At 42.3% G+C, this 25,313-nt stretch overlaps 1 protein-coding gene across 1 annotated transcript; it reads left to right on the plus strand.

The window, feature by feature from the left end:
* The first annotated feature begins 533 nt into the window (after nt 1-533).
* On the plus strand, nt 534-24,441 carry Cpa2 (carboxypeptidase A2). Its single transcript, XM_048340223.1, is given in 12 exon segments — nt 534-606; nt 3,853-3,934; nt 5,162-5,198; nt 5,201-5,283; nt 5,764-5,859; nt 7,433-7,534; nt 10,009-10,107; nt 11,771-11,881; nt 13,286-13,376; nt 15,353-15,552; nt 17,901-17,985; nt 24,243-24,441. Coding segments are annotated over 12 exon segments (1,239 nt in total). The 5' UTR covers nt 534-541; the 3' UTR covers nt 24,431-24,441.
* Nucleotides 24,442-25,313: the final 872 nt, after the last annotated feature.

Here is a 25,313-nt window from a genome sequence, read left to right on the forward strand (position 1 = left end):
ATTCTGCTTTGTTTATTTAATATAGAAAGAGGACTGGAACAGGCCACATCTATAGGGACCTTTAGCAGATGTGGACTGAGCATTGCAGTTTCAGAGTAAACACTATAAAAATAAACAAATGAGCAAACTAATGGAATGTGATAGACAGGATGCCTGAGTAATTACTATAAATGCTTTGCCCTTTTGTGTGTGTGTAAGAGTCCCAGAAAGGACTTTAACCTCTAGGTCTGTTAATCTGGCTTCTATCACTGAGCAGAGCTAGTGGCACTTTATGTTCTAAATCATAAATGTATGATTTGCCCTTGGTATGCTCTGGCGATTTTGTTTTCTTTCCTTCAAAGTTTGTTATCTCATCCTAGGAATGCAAAATGTACAGACTGTTAACAGAACACCTGTGGGTGTTGTCTGCAACCTTGAGACTTTCCCATGCAGGTGGGAATCTTCTCATTCTCAGAGGGCCAACAGATCTGCCTCAGCTTCTCTACCTATAAATAAAAGTTCAAGAAGGACTCTGAATTCTGGATTCTGAAAAGCCTTGACCATGAGATTGATCCTGTTATATGGTGCCCTTTTTGGGCTTATCTACTGTCGAGAAACATTTGTGGGGTAAGTTTTGCTTTCTGGTGCTCATTTGAAGTTTACTTACCTTATTCTTGGTGCCTCCCATTGGATAGTACAGGATAATGGGTATATCTGTTCAGTGTTCTCAAAGCTCTCTTGGCTGGGACTGGGGGAGAACTGTGGTGGGAAAAATGGGAGGTGATAAAAAAAGAAATGAATGACATTAAAAAGGATAAATGAACACAAATTGTGCAAATATAGAAATAGATAACTAATAAAAGGACTCTTCTTTGAGAATAAAGAGCACATATGGTCAGGTCAGACTGGCCTCTGGTATGTCTGGACAACAGAGGAAAGGTTAAGACTTTTGTTTAGACAGATAAATCTATGCAAGTGATTTTCAGTATAAGTCCATTTGAGTGCTAGTGGGAGCTGCCATGATGATTGGCAAGTTGGGGCAGTAACTGGGTAAAGCTAGTGTTAAGGTCACAGTTGGCAGTTTATCAGTTGCTAAGTAAAAATGGTCTTAAAGATAGGGCAGGCAGTTCTGTGAGATAAATCCTGGAGAGGGCCTTTTCTTTCCTAGAGTACAAGCCTGAATCCAATTTAGTGAAGAGTGACAGGGATGACTCCATTTTGAATAATGAATTTTCAGCAAGTGGATCACACATAATTTCTTTGTCCTTATTTTTCCCTGCAGTAATCAGAACGTGAAAATGGTAGATCTCAGGGAAGATCATGATACTTGGTCATTTATCGTGAGTGTCAGTGTCAGCCTGTTCTACCTGCTTCTCTCTCTGTGTGTAACCCACTTCAGATTTAGTGTCTGGATGGTGGAACCTCAGGAAGTAGGAAGACCAGGGCTGTGATTCTCAGCCCAGCTCCTTTTTTTTTTTTTTTTTTTTTTTTTTTGCCAGTCCTGGGGCTTGAACTCAGGGCCTGAGCACTGTCCCTGGCTTTGTTTTGCTCAAGGCTAGCACTCTGGGAACTTGAGCCACAGCGCCACTTTTGGCCTTTTCTATATATGTGGTGCTGAGGAATTGAACCTAGGGCTTCATGTATAGGAGGCAAGCACTTTTGCCACTAGGCCATATTCCCAGCCCAGCGCAGCTCCTTTTGTGCTTTTAGACCTAATCCTTGCTTGCACAACCCTTCCCTTCCCTTCCCTTCCCTTCCCTTCCCTTCCCTTCCCTTCCCTTCCCTTCCCTTCCCCTTCCCTTCCCTTCCCTTCCCTTCCCTTCCCTTCCCTTCCCTTCCCTTCCCTTCCCTTCCCTTCCCTTCCCTTCCCTTCCCTTCTTCCCTTCCCTTCCCTTCCCTTCCCTTCCCTTCCCTTCCCTTCCCTTCCCTTCCCTCCCCTTTCCTCCCCTCCCCTCCCCTCCCCCTTCTCTCTTTCTATTTTGCTGGTCATGGGGCTTGAAATCAGGGCCTGGGCACTGTCTCTGAGCTTTTTTGTGCTCAATGCTGGCGCTCTACCACTTGAGTTACAGTGTCACTTCTGGCTTTTTCTAAGTACTTTATTGGAAATAAGAGATGCATGGACTTTCCTGGGTGGGCTGGTCTTGAACTGTGATCCTCAGATCTCAGCCTCCTGAGTAGCTAGGAGTAGCTAGTAGCAGCAGCAGCAGCAGTAGTAGTAGTAGTAGTAGTAGTAAATGTGAGTCACCAGTACCTGGTTGCAAGCACAGTTCTATGAAGGGCTTTAGGCAGCATTTTTTTTTAAGAGTGTTCCAGAGAACTAATGACACAGATAAATTTGATCCCCCCCACAAAGCAAGTGATCAAATAATGAAATCAGACAGCAAAACAAACTTAAAGGATTTCTAGAACTTTGACATTATAAAACAAAAAGAGAGGATCTGGGTTGCAACATGGACTCTGGTTTTTAAAACTACACACACTCTACCTTTGGTTGAGCAACTCAAAAGACTCTCTTCCTTATAACACACACCAGATAGCCTAATAATATATTGTTTTTCACAGCATTTCCTCCTTCCCTCCCTCCTTCCCTCCCTCCCTCCCTTCCCTTCTCTTCCCTTCCCTTCCCTTCCCTTCCTTCCTTCCTTCCTTCCTTCCTTCCTTCCTTCCTTCCTTCCTTCCTTCCTTCCTTCCTTCCTTCCTGTCCCTCCCTCCCTCCCTCCCTCTCTACCTCCCTCCTTTCCTTCATTTTTTATTGGTTGTGGGGCCTGAACTCAGGGCCTGGGTACTGTCCCCGAGGTTTATTGCTCAAGGCTAGCACTCTGGAGGTAAACTGGAGATAAGAATGTTATAGACTTTCCTTTCCCAGATGGCTTTGAACTGTGATCCTCAGATTTCAGCCTCCTAAGTGTGCATCTCCTCCTTTTAAAGGAGGACTCTTGGATACCTATGCATTAGCCAAAAGTAATGAGATCCCAGTGGAGGAATTTTTAGAGCATATGTGGCAGATGGGTAGAGGCAGAAGAGCCTTGAAGAGCTTGTGTATTCTAGTAAAGTTTATTAGAAATTGTATTGGGCTTGGTTTCAGAAGACCTACATTCTGGCCTCTATGTATGACTTGTACCTGTTTCTTCCCTATTGCACAAATGGACAGGAAATTAGCCTGCTTGGAGAAGGGGTAGAAGAATCCAGCTCTTCCACCCAACCTCTTTCCTTAAGATTCTATTTCTTAATTTTGAGATCTCTCTTCCTTTTTCCTTTCTCCCTTGTGTGTGTGTGTGTGTGTGTGTGTGTGTACATGTGTACTTGAGTGTGTGTAAGGAGAGGCACAAGTACACCTTAATTGATCTGAGCCTCAACTTTTCCTGTCTAAAATTTGGGTTTGCAGATGGAGCTTTGATACATTTTCAGTTTCAAAAATAAACAAAACAATGAAAAAAAATCACATTAAGTCTACCCAGATGTGAATCCAATTCCTCTTACAAGCACAAAATTAATTATCCTTTTTTAAAAACCTCTTTCTGAAAAACAGGAACAGACACGTTTTAAAAGCCAATGTTATGAGCAGCAGGTGCGACTTGACAAATTCTCATTAGCTAAAGGAAGGGTAACTTTAATGGCAAGCTCCCTGCTAGGAGCAGATAGCCTCTTAATTATTATTTAGATAACATTTCCTTGGAGGAAATAAAGCCATTCTGTCACCTCTTCATCCTGGAGATGTGGGTCAGTATGCTATTTATTAGCTTCTGGGGTGTCAAAGAGATTATTGACTGTTGCATTCATCACTTATACTCAGAGGCTAATAGGAACAGAAAATAAAGGAAACAGTGCCCGAGTTTTGCTCTTAAGGTCACGTCTGTGGTTAATATTCTTTAGAGACCAAGTTCTTGAGATCGTCCCAAACAATGAAGAACAAATTAAAAGCCTGATGCAGCTGGAGGCTGAAGAACATCTCCAGGTATTTGTCCTATTAATGGCTTTTGTTTCCCAGAGGGAGTACTCTACAGCCAGTCAGGATGATTGACATCCATTCTGTAGTCTGTATTCTGGACTGTATTGTAGCATAGGACACTAAGTCATGGAGTGGGGATTCCAAAAAACTGGGCTCTCGTGTGAACTACATGACACTGGGCAAACCACCTTTCTTTCCTATGACTCACTTCCCTGATCAGAAAAATGGGGATAGGTTTACCATTCCCCTAGCTCAGAGGTATATTGTAAGAATGAGATTGGACATTAAACGTGATTATTTTGAACATCTTTAACATTATTTCCCCCATAAAATTAATGTCTAACTAATGTCTGATTATGAAATAAATTAGATCACTTAAATACCTTTTTTTTTTTTTTTTTTTTTTTTTTTTTTGCCAGTCCTGAGCCTTGAACTCAGGGTCTGAGCACTGTCCCTGGCTTTCTTTTGCTCATGGCTAGCACTCTGCCACTTGAGCCCCAGCGCCACTTCTGGCCATTTTCTATATATGTGATGCTGAGGAATTGAACCTAGGGCTTCATGTATATGAGGCAAGCACTCTTGCCACTAGGCCATATTCCTAACCCCTTAAATGCCAATTTAAAAAATTGCCATTAGAGCTGAAGGCTCAAATGGTAGAGCATCTGCCTAGCAAATGCTAGTCTCTCAGTTCAAACCCAGTATAGCCCAAACTAAAACTCCTACCATAGTTTTAAATAAGTTTTTTCTCAGACAGTTTTAATATCTGTCTGTCTGTCTGTCAGAGGGGGACATTAATAACCATGCATGAGGGGCTGGGGATATGGCCTAGTGGCAAGAGAGCTTGCCTCATATACATGAAGCCCTGGGTTCGATTCCCCAGCACCACATATATAGAAAACTGGCAGAAGTGGCGCTGTGGCTCAAGTGGCAGAGTGCTAGCCTTGAGCAAAAAAAGAAGCCAGGGACAGTGCTCAGACCCTGAGTTCAAGGCCCAGGACTGGGAAAAAAAAAAAAAAGAACCATATATGAGAGGGAGACATAACACATTTTCCTATGAGTGGATATTTATGAAACTCTTGTTGGTATAATAGTGGTTCTATAATCATTCTGGTTATGTGGGCTCAAAATAATCTGGGTAACAAATTGTTTTCCTGAAATCCATCAATACTAAACTATCCATTTCCCCCAGAAAGCCCCACTCTTTGCATTGGCTTGGCCCTTTATCCTTTTCAGCTTGACTTCTAGGAACCACCCACCATCCCAGGAGAGAAAACCCATATCTGAGTGTCCAGGCACTCAAAGTTTTCTTGAAGTCTCAGAAAATTGATTATTCCATCATGATTGAAGATGTTCAGGTAATTATGGGCCCGGAGTACTCACTCTGTCAGGGAGGAAAGCCCTGGGTGTCACTGAGGCCTTCTAGGGTGTGGGCTTTTAGAGGCACTGTCTCTCTCTTATGCATTGGGTATAAGTAAAATATGGTAACAAAGAATTGAAGGGAAGGCGCAAAAGAGAGACTTCAGCATGAAATGTAAAGTGTAAATGGAAGAGTGTTAGTCAACACAGAGACAAACCAGCCACTATTTGATTAGTTTTTCATTAGAGATTCACTCAGAAAGACAGGCTCTTCTGAGCACTGTCATCTGGTACTGGCAATGGCTTCCATGAATGCCTTGTCTTCTTCCAAAGTGCTACCAGATAAAGGAAAGGACATGACCTTGAGCCTAAGGACAGGATGAGAAAAGCTTGGTTGTGGGGACTGAGGATCACAATTCCCTTCAAACTTGTAAACAGAAATCCCCTCTGTCAACTAACATACAGTTGGTTTGTCTTAGGTGCTATTGGACCAAGAGAATGAAGAAATGCTGTTTAATCAGAGAAGGGAGCAGAATGGTAATTTCAACTTTGGGGCCTACCATACTTTGGAAGAAGTAGGCATTTCAAAATGAATATCAGAGAAATGTGCCATTTTTTCTTGTGAGGACCAAGTGGTGACTTAATGACCTAGACATTATTTTCTATTTTTGTCCTAGTTTCTCCAGGCTTCCATAGGATTTCACAGGCAGTAACTATGTCATTGGCTTAATGTAGGACCTGAAGTCTACTTGCCTATAATCCACGCAGTTATTATGGAAATGTTCAGAATGTCTTAAGTGAGCTAACAAACAGCCTTTCCCTACTCTTCTCCTCAAAACTCTGGTGCTCATTTCTGACCTGTACTTCCCATAAGACAGCTGTGTTTTATGGTTGCCACTCATGATAGAGTTATGGGGCATTTTGACACCTCTAACTTCCAGACAAGGGTGGGGTCTCCCAGCCTGCCTAACCTCCAAGGCCATATGGTAGCAAAGTTTATATAGACTCTTCTGTCTTTCCTGAGTGTTGTTGGTCCCTTTCTTTACTTGGGTCACATGGTACTAGGTGGGCTGCATTTACCTCTTTGTAACATGATTTTAGAGGTCTGTCTGTACTGGCTGACTTCAGAGTGGAGGAGAAAGGGGTGTGTGTATGTGAAGATGGAAGTTGGGCTTAAGGGGCAAGGCAGGTAGAAAAGAGACAAAGAGGAGTTATCTGGTAGGAAGCAAGTCTCTAATTCAATTTTAAGATGCGAAGAGCTCTGAAATTTATTTTGGTCAATTTTACTTGCTAGTCAAACCTTTTCTGACCTACACTTATTTGGAGGCTAAAATCTGACCTGACTAGCTAATTTGTTTCACTGCCAGAAATATCAGTGTGCTTAAATATGAAGCAACAGCTCACAGGTAGTACACAACATAGGCAAATCTCTCCGTCAATTAAAAAAAAAATCTATGTTTTAGTTTGGCACGAGGAAGAAACAAGACTCACTCCTCCTCTTACTGGTCCTACATCCTGGGGTGTCTGTGGGACCACAAACATTGGCGACAGCTGGAAGAGGCTGTTTTTATCCTGGGAACCCTGCAGGTGTTCCCCAGGCTGGTCTCAATCCCAGCAAGGGACACAGCCTAGCTGCCTGGAGGACTCACAGAATTTCAACCTTGAAAATCTGTAGTGGCCAGCTGTCTGAGGCTCTCTGGGGCTGGTGTCCCTCGGTCCCCCAGCGGGTACTGGCCCCCTGCATTTTGTAGCACCGGCCTCCACACCTCTTCTTCCCCCTTCCCCACCCCCCACCCCCCACCGTGCAATTACACCAGTTTGTTTGTGCTCTGCTAGTTCTGTTTGGAGAAGCTGTACCTCAGAGCTGGGTGGGAGGGAACCTACAGACAGATCAGACAAGTGTCATTTTGGTGTGTACAGAATTGTCTGTACTGCGGCAAAATGGCTTCTCCTGTCCAAATGACTCAGCATCCCGGAGCTGAGATAAACGGGGGGGCCCCCCAACCCACCCCTCCAGAACCCTCGGTTCCTGCAGGGAGGTGACACGATGACACCATGCTTCCCAGGGGGATGGGATGGAGGGGAGACAAGGTCACCACCATCCCAGCTCTGCAAATATCTTATCTCCTCCCTTGAAACATCTTTCAGATCTCCCAAGAAATGGATCGCCTGGTGGCTGAGCACCCCGATCTAGTGAGCAAAGTGAATATTGGTTCTTCCTTTGAAAACAGGACCATGAACGTGCTCAAGGTACACCCACCCAGCTGGCCGTGGGTTTTTGCTTTCCCTAGGCTTCTAGAATCCTGCCCTTCCTAGCTTGGCCTGCAGAGCAGCTTTTCTTTCTTTCTTTTTCTTTCTTTTTTTTTTTTTTTCAAATCCCCTCTCCTAACCGGTCTTTGCTGGTTTTGAGCATCCTCTCCATCCTCCACCCCACAACCCCCACCCCCTTTTTCTTTTCTTTTTCTCTTTTCTTGCGCAGGCTGACGCAGGTCTGCGGGAGAGAATTAATACTCTGGTCCTGAGAGATGCGTTCCCCGGAACCGGGCGTGCTCGCCAATAGGAACCGAGGAGTGGGAGGAGGTGCGGGCCAGGCTGGGGCAGAGGGAGGTGGGGGAGAAAGGGAGGAGGAGGGGAGAGACGGAGAGGGAGGGAGAAGAGGAGAGGGAGATGGAGGGTGGGAGCTTGATGGGTGTTTTTAGATTAATCAAGGTGGGGATTCTTTCCTGTTTCTCCTTTTTCCTTTTACCTTCCCCCCTCCCCCCAAAGCTAGTTTGAACAGAATTTAAAAAGCACCGAGTAGTTGCCTGAGCCGCAAGAAAACAAATAAATAACTCCCCTCCCCCCAGTTCTACAGTGTGCCCTCCCCTCAGAGAAGGCCACTAAACTGCAAAGGCGAATGCACTGAAATGAAGGCATGTTTTAAACATGATGGATTGAGAAAAGGCTAAGGTTTAACTGCAAGTTGTTAGCTCTAACAGTACTGATATGGTTCCAACCTTTTACACTTTGCCCTGAGAAAGAGTGAAAATTATTTCCCCAGACTTCCTAGAAAGAGTTTGTTAAGGGGAGCAGATAGTAATGTCACAACTTCCTGCTAAATTTGGAAACATTATGGCTGAGAACCAAACTGACTAACTGGGACAGATGGAATTCTCCGGAGCTGGGTTTTCCCAAAGCAAGTCTGGGAAGAATAGTTTGCCTATTTAGTGACCCTGTGTACCCTTGCTAATCGCCACCCCACCCCCACCCCCTTTCTCTCTCTCTCATTTTACTCTATTTTTCCTGCCACTGGGTCTGGAAAACTCCAGATTAGCCATCGGTTTGGATTTTCCTTTTCTAGATGGTTTGATGTGATTGAAGTTGTTCTGTGTTGTTTTGTTTTGTCCATCCTGGGCTTGAACTGTGTCTGGGCCTGGGCAATGTCCCTGAGGTCTTCAGCTCAAGGCTACCTACCGCTCTAACACTTTGAGCCACAGTGCCACTTCTGGCTTTCTGGTGGCTTATTGGAGATAAGAGTCTCACAGACTTTCTTGCCAGGGCTGGCTTTGAACCTCAATCCTCAGAGGTCAGCCTCCTGAGTAGCTAGGATTACAGGCATGAGCCACAGGCATCTGGCTTGGTTCTGTGTTTTGGAAAGTTTTCTGCTTTTTACATTTACGTTTTTACTCTCTGGAGTAAAAGACACAAGTCACTTTCAACCAAAACTCCCCACACCTGAAATGTAATATTTTAGTGAGAATTTGCATTTCTCATTTACCTTATCTGCTGTGTTTAGGATGCTGCACAGAGATAGGAGTTGATGGTGCAAAAATAATCTTTTCCTCCCCATTTATGCATCCAATTGGCAAAGCCACTGTTCCAAATTAAACCCAGCCACTTAGATCATAAAATTTTAACTCTGGAAAGCACCTCTGGAGCTTGCCATCCTGGTTCATTTTTCATTTATTTATTTATTTATTTATTTTTGGTGAAGCACTCAAAAGGTTGTCATGATCATTCTTGAATTAAGATAATACAATCTTTGCATACGTTTGGAAAATAGAGAAATACAAAGAAAAGAATTTCCTATAATTCTAATTTTATTGACATGTTATAGTATCCATAAATATTGTTTTTCCTCCTCTCCTCTTTATCTGTTTTCCTATTTCTCTCCCTTTTTAAAAAAATCATACACACACATGATATCCTGCTCTGTAACTTGTTTCCCCTGCTCCCTAGTTTACAATAAATGAACATAATTTTCATGCCATTACATTATCTATAATGATTTTTTTTTTTTTTTTTTGCCAGTCCAGGGGCTTGAACTCAGGGCCTGGGCACTATTTCTGGCCTCCTTTTGCTCAAGGCTAACACTCTAACACTTGAGCCACAGCACCACTGCTGACTTTTTCTGTTTATGTGGTGCTGAGGAATTGAACCCAGGGCTTCATGCATGCTAGGCAAACACTCTACCACTAAGCCACATTCCTAGCCCTGCAATGATTTTTTTCCAAACAAATACCAAAGGAGGAAGTCTGCCTCTCTTGCTAGCCTGAATTAAGCGTATATTAAATGAAGGGAGTGAGGAGAGATGGAAAAACCTTCAGTGAGAAGAATGAATCCACAGTATCATATTTACATCCTTTCCCTCTATCACACTGAGAACAGAGAGAAGACAGGGAAAGAGGGGTGGGTGAGGTGCCCTCAGCAGTGGGGCTCTTTACATTGCCTGCCTTGTTTTGCAGTTCAGCACCAGAGGAAACAAGCCAGCTATCTGGCTGGACGCTGGGATCCATGCTCCAGAGTGGGTTACACAAGCTACCGCACTGTGGACTGTAAATAAGGTTATTTTGCCTAAAATCTCTTACTTAGTCTTTCTGGGGCCAGGCTCACTAAGCAAGCACACAATAGGCCCTTGGGGCTGGCTAGTGCTCTCAGCCAAGCCCTTCTCTTACCACACAAGCAGGAAACAGACCCGGCCAACCTTGTTTGGTATTGCCCCATCCAGGGACCATGGCACTGTGCCTCTGGACCTTCCATGGGCTCTCAGTTAAAAGATAGAGCAACCCAGAGGAGATGGGAGGAGGGGAGACACGTGAGGCAGACCCCCAGGGTGAGATTTTAGTGGAAGAACAGATTAGAGAAAAATCTTTGTTGCTTGGACCTCTGAGGGCTGAGTCCTGAGATGCTAGAAATCTATACAATCATGAAGGGAGGCGCAGATGAAAAATAAAAACAGGTACAAGAACAGTTTCCTTTGACCTACAGACCCGAAGTGGAACTAGTTAAGGATGTTTGGTTGTTGTGAATAGTTCCCAAATCTGATTTTGAAGTGAAGATGTAGCAATATCTTTCTTCCACATGTTTGTTGGCACAAGAGTCAGGACACGGGGCTGGGTGTGACTTAGTCTGGTATTTCTTAAGTAATTAAAAAATGACATGCTATAAATCAGAATGTTAATTCATGAGCAAAGGAAATCAATCCACATCAGATCATTCAAGCATGTGCAACCACGTGCATACTGACTGATACATTTTTCCCTTCAATTAAAATGCGCTTACCTTTAGGGTATTATGAAATGGATATTTAACAGTTGAATAATAATGCCTTAGGATGGCTGAGCACAGGAAATGAATAAATTTTAATCCAGCAGAAACTTCAACTCTACTGCAATTGATTACAAGTAAAAATATAATTCCCCTGAATAGAATTTAACTGGTTCTCTGCATCTTTAGCAAAGTCCTCACATATTTACATAGTTGGTTTTGAGTTCTTTTGGAAAGTTACCTTGGATGAGGATTAAGGAATATTAAAAACTTTTTCTTTGGTTCATGTCTTGCCATTAGTCATACAAACCATTCCTCACTATTTCAGACACTTCACCTGAGTTAGTAAGAAGAATGCTACTGCTTTTGATAGAGATTGGATCCACTCACTCATTTTTTTTTATTTGCAAGTCCTGGGGCTTGAACTCAGGGCCTGAACATTGTCCCTGAGCTCTTCAGCTCAAGACTAGCACTCTACCACTTGAGCCAGATCACCGCTTCCAGTGATTTTTGTTTATGTGGTACTGAGGAATCGAACCCAGGTCTTCATGCATGCTAGGCAAGCACTCTCCCACTAAGCCACATTCCCAGCCCCCTCACTGATTTTTACTTCATGTAAGTAAATTATTTGTGACTAGAATGAAAGTATACACGCTGCCATATTTAATATATTTAATATATTTAACATGGGGAGGAGGAGGATGGGAGAGGTGATATTGACCAAGATGCATTGTATTCATAAATTAACGTGTTGACTTGAAATATTTTTGTAGAACTATCTAACATAATTTAAAAAATAAAATATTAACATTGCTGGAGACTGGATGGCAGTGGACTTGGCAGATTCTCATTGATCAACAATGATCTCTCACTCACAGTTGGAAAAAGACACATTGTCTTAATAGTCTGTTCCCCAGCAAAAGAAGAGCGTGAGGTTCACATGTCTGTGTCTCTCCGTAGATTGCCTCTGATTATGGAAAAGATCCATCCATCACTTCTATTCTGGATGCCTTGGATATCTTCCTGCTGCCTGTTACAAACCCTGATGGATATGTGTTCTCTCAGACCAATGTAAGCCTGGATTTTTTTTTTTCCCTTCTTCCACAAGGACTTAGGTAGATGTGTAGGAACTTCAAAAACCAAATAAAAGTCATCTTTCTGTTCTTGATTTACTCTAAACAGAATGCCTAATCTCTCAGTAGTGGCTCTGCAATGAGGCATAGAGAGGTGTTTATAATCACTTTTTATTCCAACCCATGATGTCTTTACATGTCGTCTCAGCTGGAGCTCATTTCAGCGGTTAGGCTGGGCTATTAGAGCACAGTATTCACCATGAGTCACCTAGGAGATTTGTTCCAATTATCTCTGCGTTGGTTTTTTTTTTTTTTTTCCCCCTATGTGTGTGTGGTAGAATTGATAGAAAAGAGGAGGCGGATGTTACCTGCTGACAATTAGATTGCAGTAGGATTTAGGTAGGCAGTACAATGCATCCTAGCATTTACTTAGCATCTAGACGAAATCCTCAATAATATCTCTAAAAGGAGTTAGAGAGGTTTTGTCCCCCCTTTAAAAATCTCATTACAAAACACTATTGTGGCAATTGTGACCCTTCATGTATTTGAAATGAATCAGAGCTTCAAGTTTATTCTTGTAGAGTGCTGATGATGGCAGTAGCACTGTCAAAGAAACTCATACTAACATTTGTACTCATCTTGTGAGATAGATAGATAGCATGTGAATAAAAGGCTCCACAGGCGGGTCTAGGAGATGCTGTCCACCATGTTCTTAGAGAGTCATAAAATGCATGAAAACATGAAGAAACCTTTGCAATTCTGCAGTAACCTCACCAATTCAGCCCTATGTTTTCAAAAAAAATATTCTGCCACAAAACTCTCTTCCTTGCTTTAATTTTGTGTGTGTGTGTGTGTGTGTGAGAGAGAGAGAGAGAGAGAGAGAGAGGGAGGGAGGGAGAAGGAGAGGGAGAGAGAGAGAGAGAGAGAGAAAGAGAGAGAGAGAGAGAGGGAGCAAGAGCGCACTAGTATTAAGGCTTGAATTCAAGATCTGGGTCCTGTCCCTTAGCTTTTTGACTCAAGGCTGGTACTCTACCACTTGAGCCACAACTCCACCTCCAGCTTTTTGGTGGCTTATTGAGCTGGCTTTGAACTGCAACCCTCAGATCTCAGCTTTCTGTGGCTCACACCTGTAATCTAGTTCCTTTGGCTTTTTTTGTTGTGGTACTTGCTAGCATTTAACAGAACCAGTGTTTTATGGAACATGGCTTGAGAAGTTTTTGTTTGAGAAGAGAAAATCCAAAATGAGTCCTGTATGAGGACCATCTCATACCTCTGAGGTCAAGGGTAATGATTGCAACTAAAAGGGGGCTTCCTGGTAGGAAGGAAAGGAACAATGCAAAAAGAGCTGTCTGTCTCATGGAACTAAATAAATATCCTCCTTTTATCTGAATCTTTTTTAAAGGATTGTATGTGGTGAAAGACCCGATCCAGGGTGGCTGGCAGCCTCTGTGTTGGTGTGGATCCTAACCGGAACTGGGATGCAGGTTTTAGAGGTAAGCACAAGGAATTATCTTTAGGGATGGCCAGCTAGCTGGTTTACAGAACTCTGCAGTGCATCAGCCTGCTCAGTCCACTTAAGATGCAAGCCATTAAAAAACCTCCTTGAAAAACACTCCACTAAATTCTCTTCAGAGGAGCGCAAGTCTGTCACAGAGCTCTGAGCAGCATTTAATATATTTTATCTCACACCTTGGGTTTCCCACAAGCCGTAGCAAGCAAAGAGGGTTCGGCTTCTGAGCTGAGAAAACCAGATTTTGCACAATGGCGGGAGCTCAGGAAGCCGTACATCAACCACTAGAGGGGGTTAAGATCTATTTGGAGGAGAAGCATTATATCATCTATGGGTGCTTTGAGAAGGAAAACTTATAAAAGAAGTACAAATAGGATTAAGAAATTGATTTGGAATCAAAATATTAGCTTGCTGTTCTGATTTTGTTGACTTGTAGCTCTTCTGCTTTGGGGGAATTGGAATTTGTTTGGTTTTTCTTCACTAGTCTACAATTACAGGGAGTGAAGGAGCTGGGTTTGTTTCTCTGTAGAATTCCTAACAGAGTCTGCAACATAGCAGGCAATCATTCAATATTAGTAACAGAAATGAATGAATGAGAGTTATGGAACTGAGACAGGACACATTAGGGAATTGGTGACAGAATAAGCATGAGTGGTAATTTTGTTCATTGTTAATACAATTTCTTTCTTTCTTTTTATGTAAGGGAAAAGTAAAGTACAAGACCAAAAATATTGAACAGTACCCAACAATTCGACCATTCTCCCTCATCCTAGGAATATTTGTTTTGTTTTGTTTTTTGCCAGTCCTGGGGCTTGAACCCAGGGCCTGAGCACTGTCCCTGGTTTCTTTTTGTTCAAGGCTAGCACTCTACCACTTGAACCACAGCACCACTTCCAGCTTTTCCTGTTTATGTGGTACTGAGGAATTGAACCCAGGGCTTCGTGCATGCAAGGCAAGCACTATATTGCTAAGCCATATTCCCAGCCCCCACCCCAGGAATATTATCCTTCCTTTTTAGTGTGTGTGTGTGTGTGTGTGTGTGTGTGTGTGTGTGTGTGCGCGCGCGTTGGTACTGGAGTTTGAACTCAGTGTCTTGCATTCTTATTTGGCTTTTCACTCAAGGCTGGCACTCTACCCATTGAGCCACACTTCCATTTCTGACTTTTTGCTAATTAGAGATCACAGTCTCTTAGATTTGTCTGCCTGGGCTTGCTTTAAACTGGGGTTTTCAGACCTCAGCATTCCAACTAACTAGGATTACATATATGACCCATTGGCACAGGCATGATATATTATTCTTATTGACATGAGATGACACAGGTTGTATGTATACTTCCATATAAGGTAGAGAGCCTGAGGAATCTTAAGCGCTACCTGTTTTCTAACATTTTCTCTGGCATTCAGAGTCCCTGCAGGCTTACAGTGACCCATCCCCCTTAGTGATCTTGAGCAACACTGGCTCTGGAGAGAATCAAGGCAATGGTGGCCATGTCAAATGTGCTTGTGTTTCCTCACCACAGAAAGAGGGCCAGAGGTTCCTTGTGTTTGTGGTTTTGTAACTTGGGAATACAGATGCACAGAAACTTCTACTCTTGGACTCTACAAATTGGAAGATAGCCCAGAAAAATGAACATGATAAACTCACACCCAAATAGAGGAATTTCATCTATAATATTAAATTTAGCTTCCTTTCCAACAACTCCCATTGAGAGGAGATGATCTAATTGGGTAGTTCTTTCTGCCATATAGAAGAAGCATATTTTTTAAGAGATTTGTCCAGAATCACATCTGTTAGGATTCTGTACCATGCCCTTAGAAAGAAACTTCATCTAAGACAATGATAATAATCTTGCTCTGATTCCCAGAGGAGGAATTTATTAATGGGTGTGATAAGACATTTCCTTTCAGTGTCTTCTTAAAGCTCACTATCCTTATTGAGTCTTTTCTGCTTTTCACCAGGACCTGGAGCCAGTAGCAACCCTTGCTCTGATTCATACCGTGGACCTAGGGCCAACTCAGAGGTTGAAGTGAAATCCATAGTGGACTTCATCAAGAGCCATGGACAAGTGAAGGCATTCATTACCCTCCATAGCTATTCTCAGCTGCTCATGGTTCCCTATGGATATAAATGTACCAAGATAGGCAACTTTAACGAGCTGGTAAGTCTCTGAAACATTTTAGCCTAGTAACAGTATTTATTGTCTGGCCAAATGAGTTGCAGTCATGAAGTTTGGCACCGAGGAAGAGGTGTACTAGTGATAGGTCTCAAAGATGGTGAGGCCTAAGCTCAGCTACTGAGAAGATTGTGATGTTATCAAAGCTTGGACTTTCCTAACTGGTTTCTTTATGAAATTAAATTTATCAAATTATTGTTACTTCAGACAAGTAAGAACCCGTGTTTTTAATTTAATTTTTTTCTTTTTTATTTTTTTGGAGTTAGGGTTGCATTATGTTGGAGGCTGGCCTCAAACTTGAGATTCTCCCATCTCAGCTTCCCAGATGCTAGGATTTACAGGCATGTATAACCTTGATGAACTTCAGTAATCTAATTTGGCCATTAATTCTGCTGCTTAGGGGAATAAAAACTCTCACTTGAATTTGTGTCTGAGACTCTTGGACTGGTGGCTAGATGCTCTATGTTAGGTAGTGGTGCTCTCTGTAATTCACCTAAAACTACTTTCTTGGGGCCATGATCTACCATGACAATGTACTGGTATACAATGTAAGGTTCAAAACACTGTTTCCTCATTTGATTCTTTCTCTCATTTTTCCTTTATCAGGAATAAATTAATTGGCCACAGCCTTAGATCAGATGGTGATATCTCAGTAGTCGGTACACAATTGAGCAACAGTTATCCCCAGCTGAAGGGAATGTGCTGGTAGTTCCAACTTGGCTTTTAGGCTTGAGTTTTGAAACTCATATGTTAGGGAGAAGCCCAGATTTAGGACCTTTTGGATATTTTACCTTCAAATATATTATTCTCATAAGCCCCAGGCAAAAATGGGATAGATTATTCCACTTCAGACATATCTTTTATCTCATCAGTTGGAGTTTAGACCTGCAGGGCACTTTTCAGGGTTTTGATTTTATTATTACCAAAGAGAGAGTAGGGAAAAAGAACACCAGAGTTGGAAGGAACCTAAAACACACTTCTATTTTATTTTGCCTACAACTCTAAAATACACTTTTAATAGACCCAGATAATATTAAATTATTCAAACCTGATGCTCAAGTATCTACCAGATAGTCCTTGAACCTATCATTGGATGGCTTTTGCCTCCATGGAAACGTATTTTATATTGGGGGTATAACTGGTTGGTGGAGGACTTTTTTGTTGTTAGTTAAGTGGAAATATGAGTCTTACAGATTTGTCTGTCTGGGCTGGCTTTGAACTGTAATCCTCAGATCTCAGCTTCCTGAATAGCTTAGATGATAAGTGTGAGGCACAAACACTCCAGTTTAGACTTCTTTATGGACAGCTAAAAGCTTTTCTCTGTGTCTCTTCCGCCAGCTTTGGTTTATTAGCTGGTGCTGATGAGCATGTATATTTCCCTTTGGGAGTGAGATCCATCAGTTAAATGAGCAGTAACTTGCTTCTCTGCTATCGTGCCTTATTTTGTTTAAATCACCCCAAGTTCTTTAATGACTCACAATATAGGCCTCAATTCCCTCACTATTCTCATGGCTGTTTTCTGAACATGATTTGGTTTGCCTGTATTCTCCAAGGATAGACTCAAAAATAAATATGAAACTTGTGTTGTGGGTTAACCAGTGTAGAGAGGAGCACGGCCATAAACACTGTCATCCAGACATGCACTTTTGCTAATGCACTTGAGGGTCACATTAATTTTTTGGCAGTAGCATTATGGTGTTGACTCATGTTGGGCTCATTGACAACTGGACCCCCCCCCCCCAACCTGCCCCCCTCAGGCTCTCTGAGGCTTCAGTTGAGCCAGGTTCCCTCCATCTGGTAATTGTAGAGTTGTTTTCCTGGACCTAAGTTCAAGACCTTACATTTATCCTTAGCAAGGACAGTAAAGCCTCAATCAGTCAAAATTGGAACCCTCAAGCAATGGAAAATATGTTGCTGAGCTCTACTTCTTGGAAAAAGAGACAATCACAGGGAAGTAAGCCAAAGTAAGGATGTAGTTAAAAAAAAATCAACTTTCTGGGTACATCCTGGGGTTAGTATGCATTCTCTTTAGTCCCCTTATACCCATCCAGTTTCTGTCCATACTCCTGAACAAGGAGAGGTCAAATAATAATAAAGCTTGGAGGATCGAAAATGCCTGGATAATCAAACAAACAATGAAAGTTTTCATGTTGGAATTCTAAAGCCAGAAAAAGTACACTTATGCTTACTTCTCAGTGAAGGTGGCTGAAACAAAAAAGGTATATGCTTCTGTCTCAGTTAACCAGAACTTCCAGTCTGTATTCATCTATTGGGCAGCCAAGTTCTTGAGACAGCTGTTATTCTCTCATCATTCTTCGGTTATGTCCCTCTAGGATGAAGTGGCCCAAAGGGCTGCACAGGCCTTGACTGGCCTGCATGGCACCAGATATGAAGTGGGACCAATCAGCTCAGTCATCTGTAAGTATCTTATTGTGCTGAAGTTTTCACAAATGATCCACTAAGAAGATAGGTGCCAGGTGAGCTTGGACTGAAGGTTTTCTATTTTCTATTTTGTTGTTGTTTTTAGCACTAATACTGGGGCTTGAACTCAGGGCCTGGGGGCTGTCCCTAAGCTATGCTCGGGGCCAATGCTTTAACCATTTGAGCCACACACCCACTTCTAGCTTTTTACTAGTTAATTGGAGCAAAGAGTGTCATGATTTTCCTGCTTGGGCTGGCTTCAAACTGTGTGATACACTGGCACCCAGCTTCTTCTTCTTTTTTTGAGACAGAGTATCTCTATGTATCCCAGGCTGGCTCAGCATCTTCCTACCTCCAGCTTGAGTGCTGGATTAATAGGCATGTACATCTACATCCAGCTCAGCCAAAACTTTTTTTTTTTTTTTTTTTGGCCAGTCCTGGGCCTTGGACTCAGGGCCTGAGCACCATCTCTGGCTGCTTCCCGCTCAAGGCTAGCACTCTGCCACCTGAGCCACAGCGCCACTTCTGGCCGTTTTCCATGTATGTGGTGCTGGGGAATCGAACCGAGAGCCTCATGTGTAGGAGGCAAGCACTCTTGCCACTAGGCCATATTCCCAGCCCTCAGCCAAAACTTTTTTTTTTATTTTTTTAATATATTTTTTTAAATTATTAATTGAACATAATTTTTTTTTACAAGGTGTTGTGCAAAGAGGGTGCAGTTACATAGTAGGGCAGTGTGTACATTTCTTGTGATATCTTACAACCTGTTTTTCCATCCCTTGTCTAGGTCAGGTAGACCCATATGCAATATACAATGTATCAAGCACATATACAGTGTTCACAGACTTGGTCTCTACTGTCTCTCCATCTCCCTTTGTTAACAGTCATATATCAGGGAGATCATGCCCCTTTGTTTTCTGTGTTCTAGGCTTGTCTCACTCAACATTATTTGTTCGAGTTCTGACCATTTCCCTGCGAATAACAATATTTCACCATTCCTAATCGCTATGTAGTATTCCATTGTGTATAAGTACCATATTTTTTGGATCCATTCGTCTGTGGAGGGGCATCTCTCAGCCAAAACTTTTAAATGCCTGTATGTAAAAGGAATAAGTCTTCATTCATAGAATCCAACCTTACTCAATTTCCCTCTGGGATCCTCCATGTGATTTTTTTTTAGTATGTGATGTCTAGAGTTTACAAAGAACTTACTAAGTATGTGGGTTTTGTGTTCTCTCCTGGGCTTGTCAAGATCCTATGGCTCACTTTAAGCTGTTTCAGACTAAAAACGGGCTTTTATTAGAACCCAGCCCTAAAGTTATGCTTTTATTACTTTTCATGGCCAAGAGCATCTTCATTCCCTGAGAAATCCTATGGACAGTGGGTGGGTACAGGATGGATCTGGCTCCCGGTAGGGTCTGGAGGTGGGATAAGATCAGGTTCTTTTCTGTTCTGTTAGATTGAAGTACAATGCTGCGGGAAATTTCATTGTACCCTGGTATAGATTTTGAATCCTTCAAAGGAACAGTCTCTTTCTTATAGCTCAAGCAAGACTACATAGTTAAGTGTCTAAGAGTTCCTTAGTGTTCCTATACCCAAGGATCTTTTGGAAACTGGTTTCTCTAATAGGCACCCATTCTATTCAATTTACTTTAATGAAGCACCTGCGTTGTGCTACCCATTGTGCCAAGCCTAAAGACACAACTTACTTTTCAATAGGAGGGATGACTAGAAGGACAAAGTAATATGTACAATAGTAGGTAATACATGGTATAAAAACATGAATTTGAAGGGATTTGACAGTGACAGAGTCTTCATATAGGAAGAGGTTGATCATCAGATAGCTAGAGAAAGGAAAAAGGAGGAATTCTTTTGGCTAGTCACATCTAAGAACATAGAAGTATGAAGTTTCATGAAGGGCTCTTGGAACTTCATGTAGGTTTGAGAATGCTGGAATGAAAGATGTAAGAAGGTGATTCTAGGGAATCCAGGCTTTTGTAAGTTTTGTTTTGGAGCTTGCAGCCCACTCAGAGGATTCTGGAAACCATTGGTGAGTTTTCAACAGGGCACTGAATTGAGGCATTATATGGAGATATAACATGTTAGCAGCAGTGTGGTGGCTACAGGATGTGACAGATTGGAAGTAGGGAATGCTCTATTTGGTAACCACTTAGTTATCATGGTTTTCCTGATGGAAATCTAGGACAGCAAAAGAATATTTTACTCATTAGATTCAGCATACTTTATGGAAACGTGAAACTGATCTGGTATTCTATGTCAGAGAAGTCTCTCTTTTCTCAGATTATGGATTATGATTTTTTAGTTTGCCCCTTCCTTCCTTCCTTCCTTTCTTCCTTCATTCCTTCCTTCATTCCTTCCTTCCTTCTTCCTTTCTTTCTTTTTATGATGCATTAAAAAACTTTATGGGAGAAAAGAACCCAATGATCAGCATGCTTTATTCAATTTAATTAATGATGTTTGTCAATGGACATACATACATTTATCCAATTGGAATCAATGTCTTTGTAATGTATATTCAGCTGCTTAAAGTTAATATTATTTCATGTTGTGTGTTATATATTTACATTCTAGGTATTTGTTATTCCATTTGATTGTTAACTGTGGTTTTCAACATTTAATAGTGCACTGTGAAGCTGGGTGCTGGTGGCTCATGCCTGTAACCCTAGCTGCTCAGGAGGCTGAGATCTGAGAATTGCAGTTTGAAGCCAGCCTGGGCAGAAAAGTCCCCATGAGACTCTTATTTCCAATTAACCACTCAAAAACTAGAAGTGGCTCAAGTGGTAGTGTGCTAGCTTTGAGCACAAAAAGGCTCAGGAACATCACCCAGGCCCCCAGTTCAAGCCCTAGAACTGACAAAAAGAAATGGGGCACTATGAACATGTATTTATAAACAGTCTTTCCTATTAGATGATGTTTTGAGAATGCATTGCCAAAGCAAGATTACCAAATTAAATAGAATAAACAGCTCTGGAGCTTTTTATAAAAAGCATATATTTTAGGCTGTTCTTTGGGACGACTAATGTGCACAGTTACTAAGATCGTTTAAGCTCCATTCCATATAGACCTATCCTCACTTTTATCAGGTGGGGTTCTGCAGGGGGCAGTAGGCCCAGACAGGTACACCTGGCTTGAGACAATGACAACAACTTAAGACTGAAGAGTACATGTCTTTGTCTGGTTGGCTGACAATGTCTTTTGGTGGAGCCCAGAATGTAAGCAGAATGTATTGTGTACTCTTGTAGTTTCTCACCCACTGTGTCTGGAAGTGAATAAGGTAGACTTTTGAAGATTGAGGCTAGTATAGTTTTCTTGTTTAGGGGACAGATAGCAAAGACATTTCTGATAAGCAACTGTGGAAACAGAGGTGTGGCTCAAGTGGTAGAATGCCAGCTTTGAATGAAAAAGCTAACCAAGAGTGGGAGGCCCCAAGTTCAAGCCCCAGTACTGGCACACACATATGTACAAATAAACATCCATCTAATAAGCAACCATCAGATAAATAGGGTGTGCTGTGTGACCTTTTGGAAGCTGATCATTTATTCATGCAAATTCTGGCTTTATCTCTTCTAAAGTTGACTGTATAATCTTAACCATACTTCTAGTACTGACAAATACTACCTCTAAGGACTTGTCCCAGTTAAGTACCTGTTGCCTCCTAGCCCAGGCTGGTAGGTAACTATGAACTGACCACTTGCTTTTCTGTCTACTTGAGAGGTAGCTGCATGTCTGTGGTAGGTGAGATGTCCTAAGCATCTTCCCATCTAGAAAAGGCTTCAAAGAGCTGCACTATCATTGGTGTCTGGTCCAAGTGAAGTCATCCCTAAAGTTCTTTTCCAGGAAAAGAGACACATGGAAAAAGTGCTGGGTTTGAGCTATGGCTCTGCCACAGGAGAACCACCTTATACAAGCCACACATTCTCTCTTGTTTTTTTTTTTTTTCAACTATAAAATGAGTTATTGAGAGGCATAAAAGATAATGTATAGGGGGCTGAGAATGTGGCATAGTGGTAGAGTGCTTGCCTAGTGTGCATGAAGCCCTGGGTTCAATTCCTTAGCACCACATACACAGAAAAAGCCAGAAGTGGTGCTGTGGCTCAAGAGGTAGAGTGGTAGCCTTGAGCAAAAAGAAGCCAAGGACAGTGCTCAGGCCCTAAGTTCAAACCCCAGAACTGGCAAAACAACAAAAAAAGATAATGTATGGATTAAAAGTATTCACAGTGCTATATAAACATTGACTACTACTCAATTGCCTGGTGACTTGCTCTTCTCTAAGTAGCTCTGACTCTTAATGTGCTCTAACTTGACCAGATTTTAGTCATTAATTGAGAATGATGTTCTAATTACAGCTGACACTTATTGAATACCTGTTCTGCATATATTATTGTAACTCCTTCCCCTAATTGCTCAAAGTCTCAGTTTCCTCATCTGTGAAAAGGCAGTAATACTAGTAATACCTAACCTGGATTAAGGTAGGTATTAAATAAGCCAAGTTAACAAGCGCCTAACATATGAGCACTCAACAAATGTTATAATTCTAACCATCACATTATCGCATTTAAGTCTCACTGTTCTATGTCATAAGTATATCATCCCTTTTGGTTAAATTAAGCATCTTAGGGCTCAGGAAACTAAGTGATTTGGAAGGTCATCAGCTAATGATTTGCAGGGTCAGGGTTCAGGCTGAAGCCAGTGTTTGATCCTTTCTGCACCTCTTAGGAGAATTAGCTGTGGATGTAACAGCATTGAAGGTATAAGGTAGTACTTTGGTACCCAGTTCAAGTTAGCACATGTTTGGCATTTTACTTACCAGACACTGTGATGGCTGCTGAGGGGGGAAGACCAAGTCAAAGTCATACAAGTTCTCAGCATTACAGGTCTAATACCCCTCATCCAAAATCCAAAATGTTCCCCAATTCAATCCCTCCCGCCCCATTTTTATTAGCATCAACTAGTTTCACAAGGGGGTTTCATTCTGACATGTCCGTACGTGCATACTATATCCCTTGGTCAGACTCAGTCCCTCCATCAGTCCCTCCTTTCTTCTCCCTCTAACGAAATTCAAAATTCTTTGAGCATCAGTGACAAGTGAAAAATTCCACACATGACCTTAGGTGGCAGGTCTGAGTCAAACCACAGGTACAGTTAAAGGTGTGGCTTAAGAGGCATAGCACTTGTGTAGGACTTTAAGCCCCAGTACTGACCCCCCATCCCCAAGTACCTTGGCTGAGGAGATAGCTCAGTGTAGAGTGCTTGCCTCACATGTGTGAAGCCCTGGATTCAATCACAAGTAAGACACAAAAGAGAAGTAAGTATACAAAATAAATAGTGATATGTATATAGACTATGTGAAACAGAAGGGAATTCTGTGTTTAGACTTTTCCAAGATATCTTATGTTTATAAAAATATTCTAAAATTTGAAAAAAAAAGTTTGTAATCCAAAATACTTCTGGTCCCATGCACTTTGGATAAGGGATACTTAAACTGTAATTCATATTAACCAGATTAGTAAACTGTAATCCGTATTAACCTATTAGTTCTTCCTTTCCTGGCAAACCTCTGTTCATAGACACAACATGACTTCCCCCAAGTGTCCTAGCCACATCTTCCTTTTGACCTATACCTGACCTCCCTGGGAGGGAGTCTTAGGGCCAGTCCCTTGCTCAGCTCTTCCAAGGCATGGATGCTTTCAGCCTTCATAGAATGATGCCATCTTCCGTCAACATCTGTCACGTCAGTGGCCACACATCTCTCAGGCGTACATTATTATACTGGCTTAACTCATCAGCAAAGGTGCTGCTGGCGATTAGATCTGACATTAGAGCAGTGCCTGCTCCATCTTTAGACTGAGAAACCCCTGAGGGCCGGGACCGCATCTCTCGCTCCATCTTCTCCCGCTCCATCTTCTCCCACGAGAGAAAACAATGTGTCTTCTAATGAAGGAAGTGACGTGGCCTCCACAAGTTGGAGAAGATGCCAATTAGGGCAGCAGGCAGGATTCCAAAAGGGTGGGTAAAGTCAAAGGCTCCCAAGAACACCACAGAAAAGCTAACTACAATATCTGTTGGAGTAAGACCTGTTGCTCTTCAAATGACTCGTAATTTTTTTCCCATCAGCATGAGTCTATTTAAACTCTGTCTGCTCCTGCAGCTAGGGCATATAGGGTCTGATTAGCAGTTATATAAGGGGACAGTGGGAGGAATATAATAAGACTTTATTATTATTTGTCTATCAGACCAAGCCAGTGGTGGAAGCATTGACTGGGCCTATGATTCTGGCATCAAATACTCATTTGCCTTTGAACTGAGAGATATGGGCTACTATGGCTTCCTCTTGCCAGCCAAGCAGATCTTGTCCATTGCAGAAGAGACCTGGTTTGGCTTGAAGACCATCATGGAGCATGTTCGAGACCATCCCTATTAGGGATCTGTGGAGTAGACAAACATAATAAAAATCTCTTTGGTTTAAAGCAAAACTGGGTTGTGATAGTTCTTTTTTCTAATCAGAATCTGAGAACACCATTTCTTCAGAGAGAGAGAGAGAGAGAGAGAGAGAGAGAGAGAGAGAGAGAGAGTATGTGTGTGTGTGTGTGTGTGTGTGTGTGTGTGTGTGTGTGTGTGTGTGTGTATTAGCCCTAGGGCTTGAACTCAGGGATTGGGCACTGCCCCTGAGCTAGTGCTCTACTACATGAGTCACACCTCCAGTTCCAGCTTTGTGCTAGTTGATTGGAGATAGGAGCCTCTCAGATTTGTCTTCCCAGGCTGACTCCACACCATGATCCTCAGATCTCAGCCTCCTGATGTTTTGTTTTGTTTTTAGTGCTGGTCCTAGGGCTTGAACTCAAGGCCTGGGCACTATTCCTGAGCTTCTTTTTGCTCAAGGCTAGCACTCTACCACTTGAGCCACAGTGCCATTTCTGGCTTTTTCTGTTTATGTGGTACTGAGGAATCGAACTCAGGGCTTCATGAAAGCTAGGCAAGCACTCTATTGCTAAGCCACATTCCCAGCCCCACTCCCCTTTCTTTAAATCAGTCTGGTTCATGGGCCCTGTCAGAACTAGTCTTAGCAAGGGTCCTAATAAGTCATCCCCTACCCCCCACCTGGATAGCTGACCAAGTTCTTGTGATTTCTTGGCCTACCTGTTAGGCCAGTTTAGTTAAGAATCCTCTTGTCTTGCTGTTTCCTCTGAGTGATTTTCCATGCATAGATCCCCTCACTCTGCTGTCTTTGCTGCTTTGGGACTTGAGAACAATGAGCTTCTCATATTACTGAAGTCCTGACCCTTAGTACTCTTTTTTGGTGGGAC

This window comes from Perognathus longimembris, chromosome 2 (assembly GCF_023159225.1).
Source record: "Perognathus longimembris pacificus isolate PPM17 chromosome 2, ASM2315922v1, whole genome shotgun sequence".
NCBI lineage: Eukaryota > Metazoa > Chordata > Mammalia > Rodentia > Heteromyidae > Perognathus > Perognathus longimembris.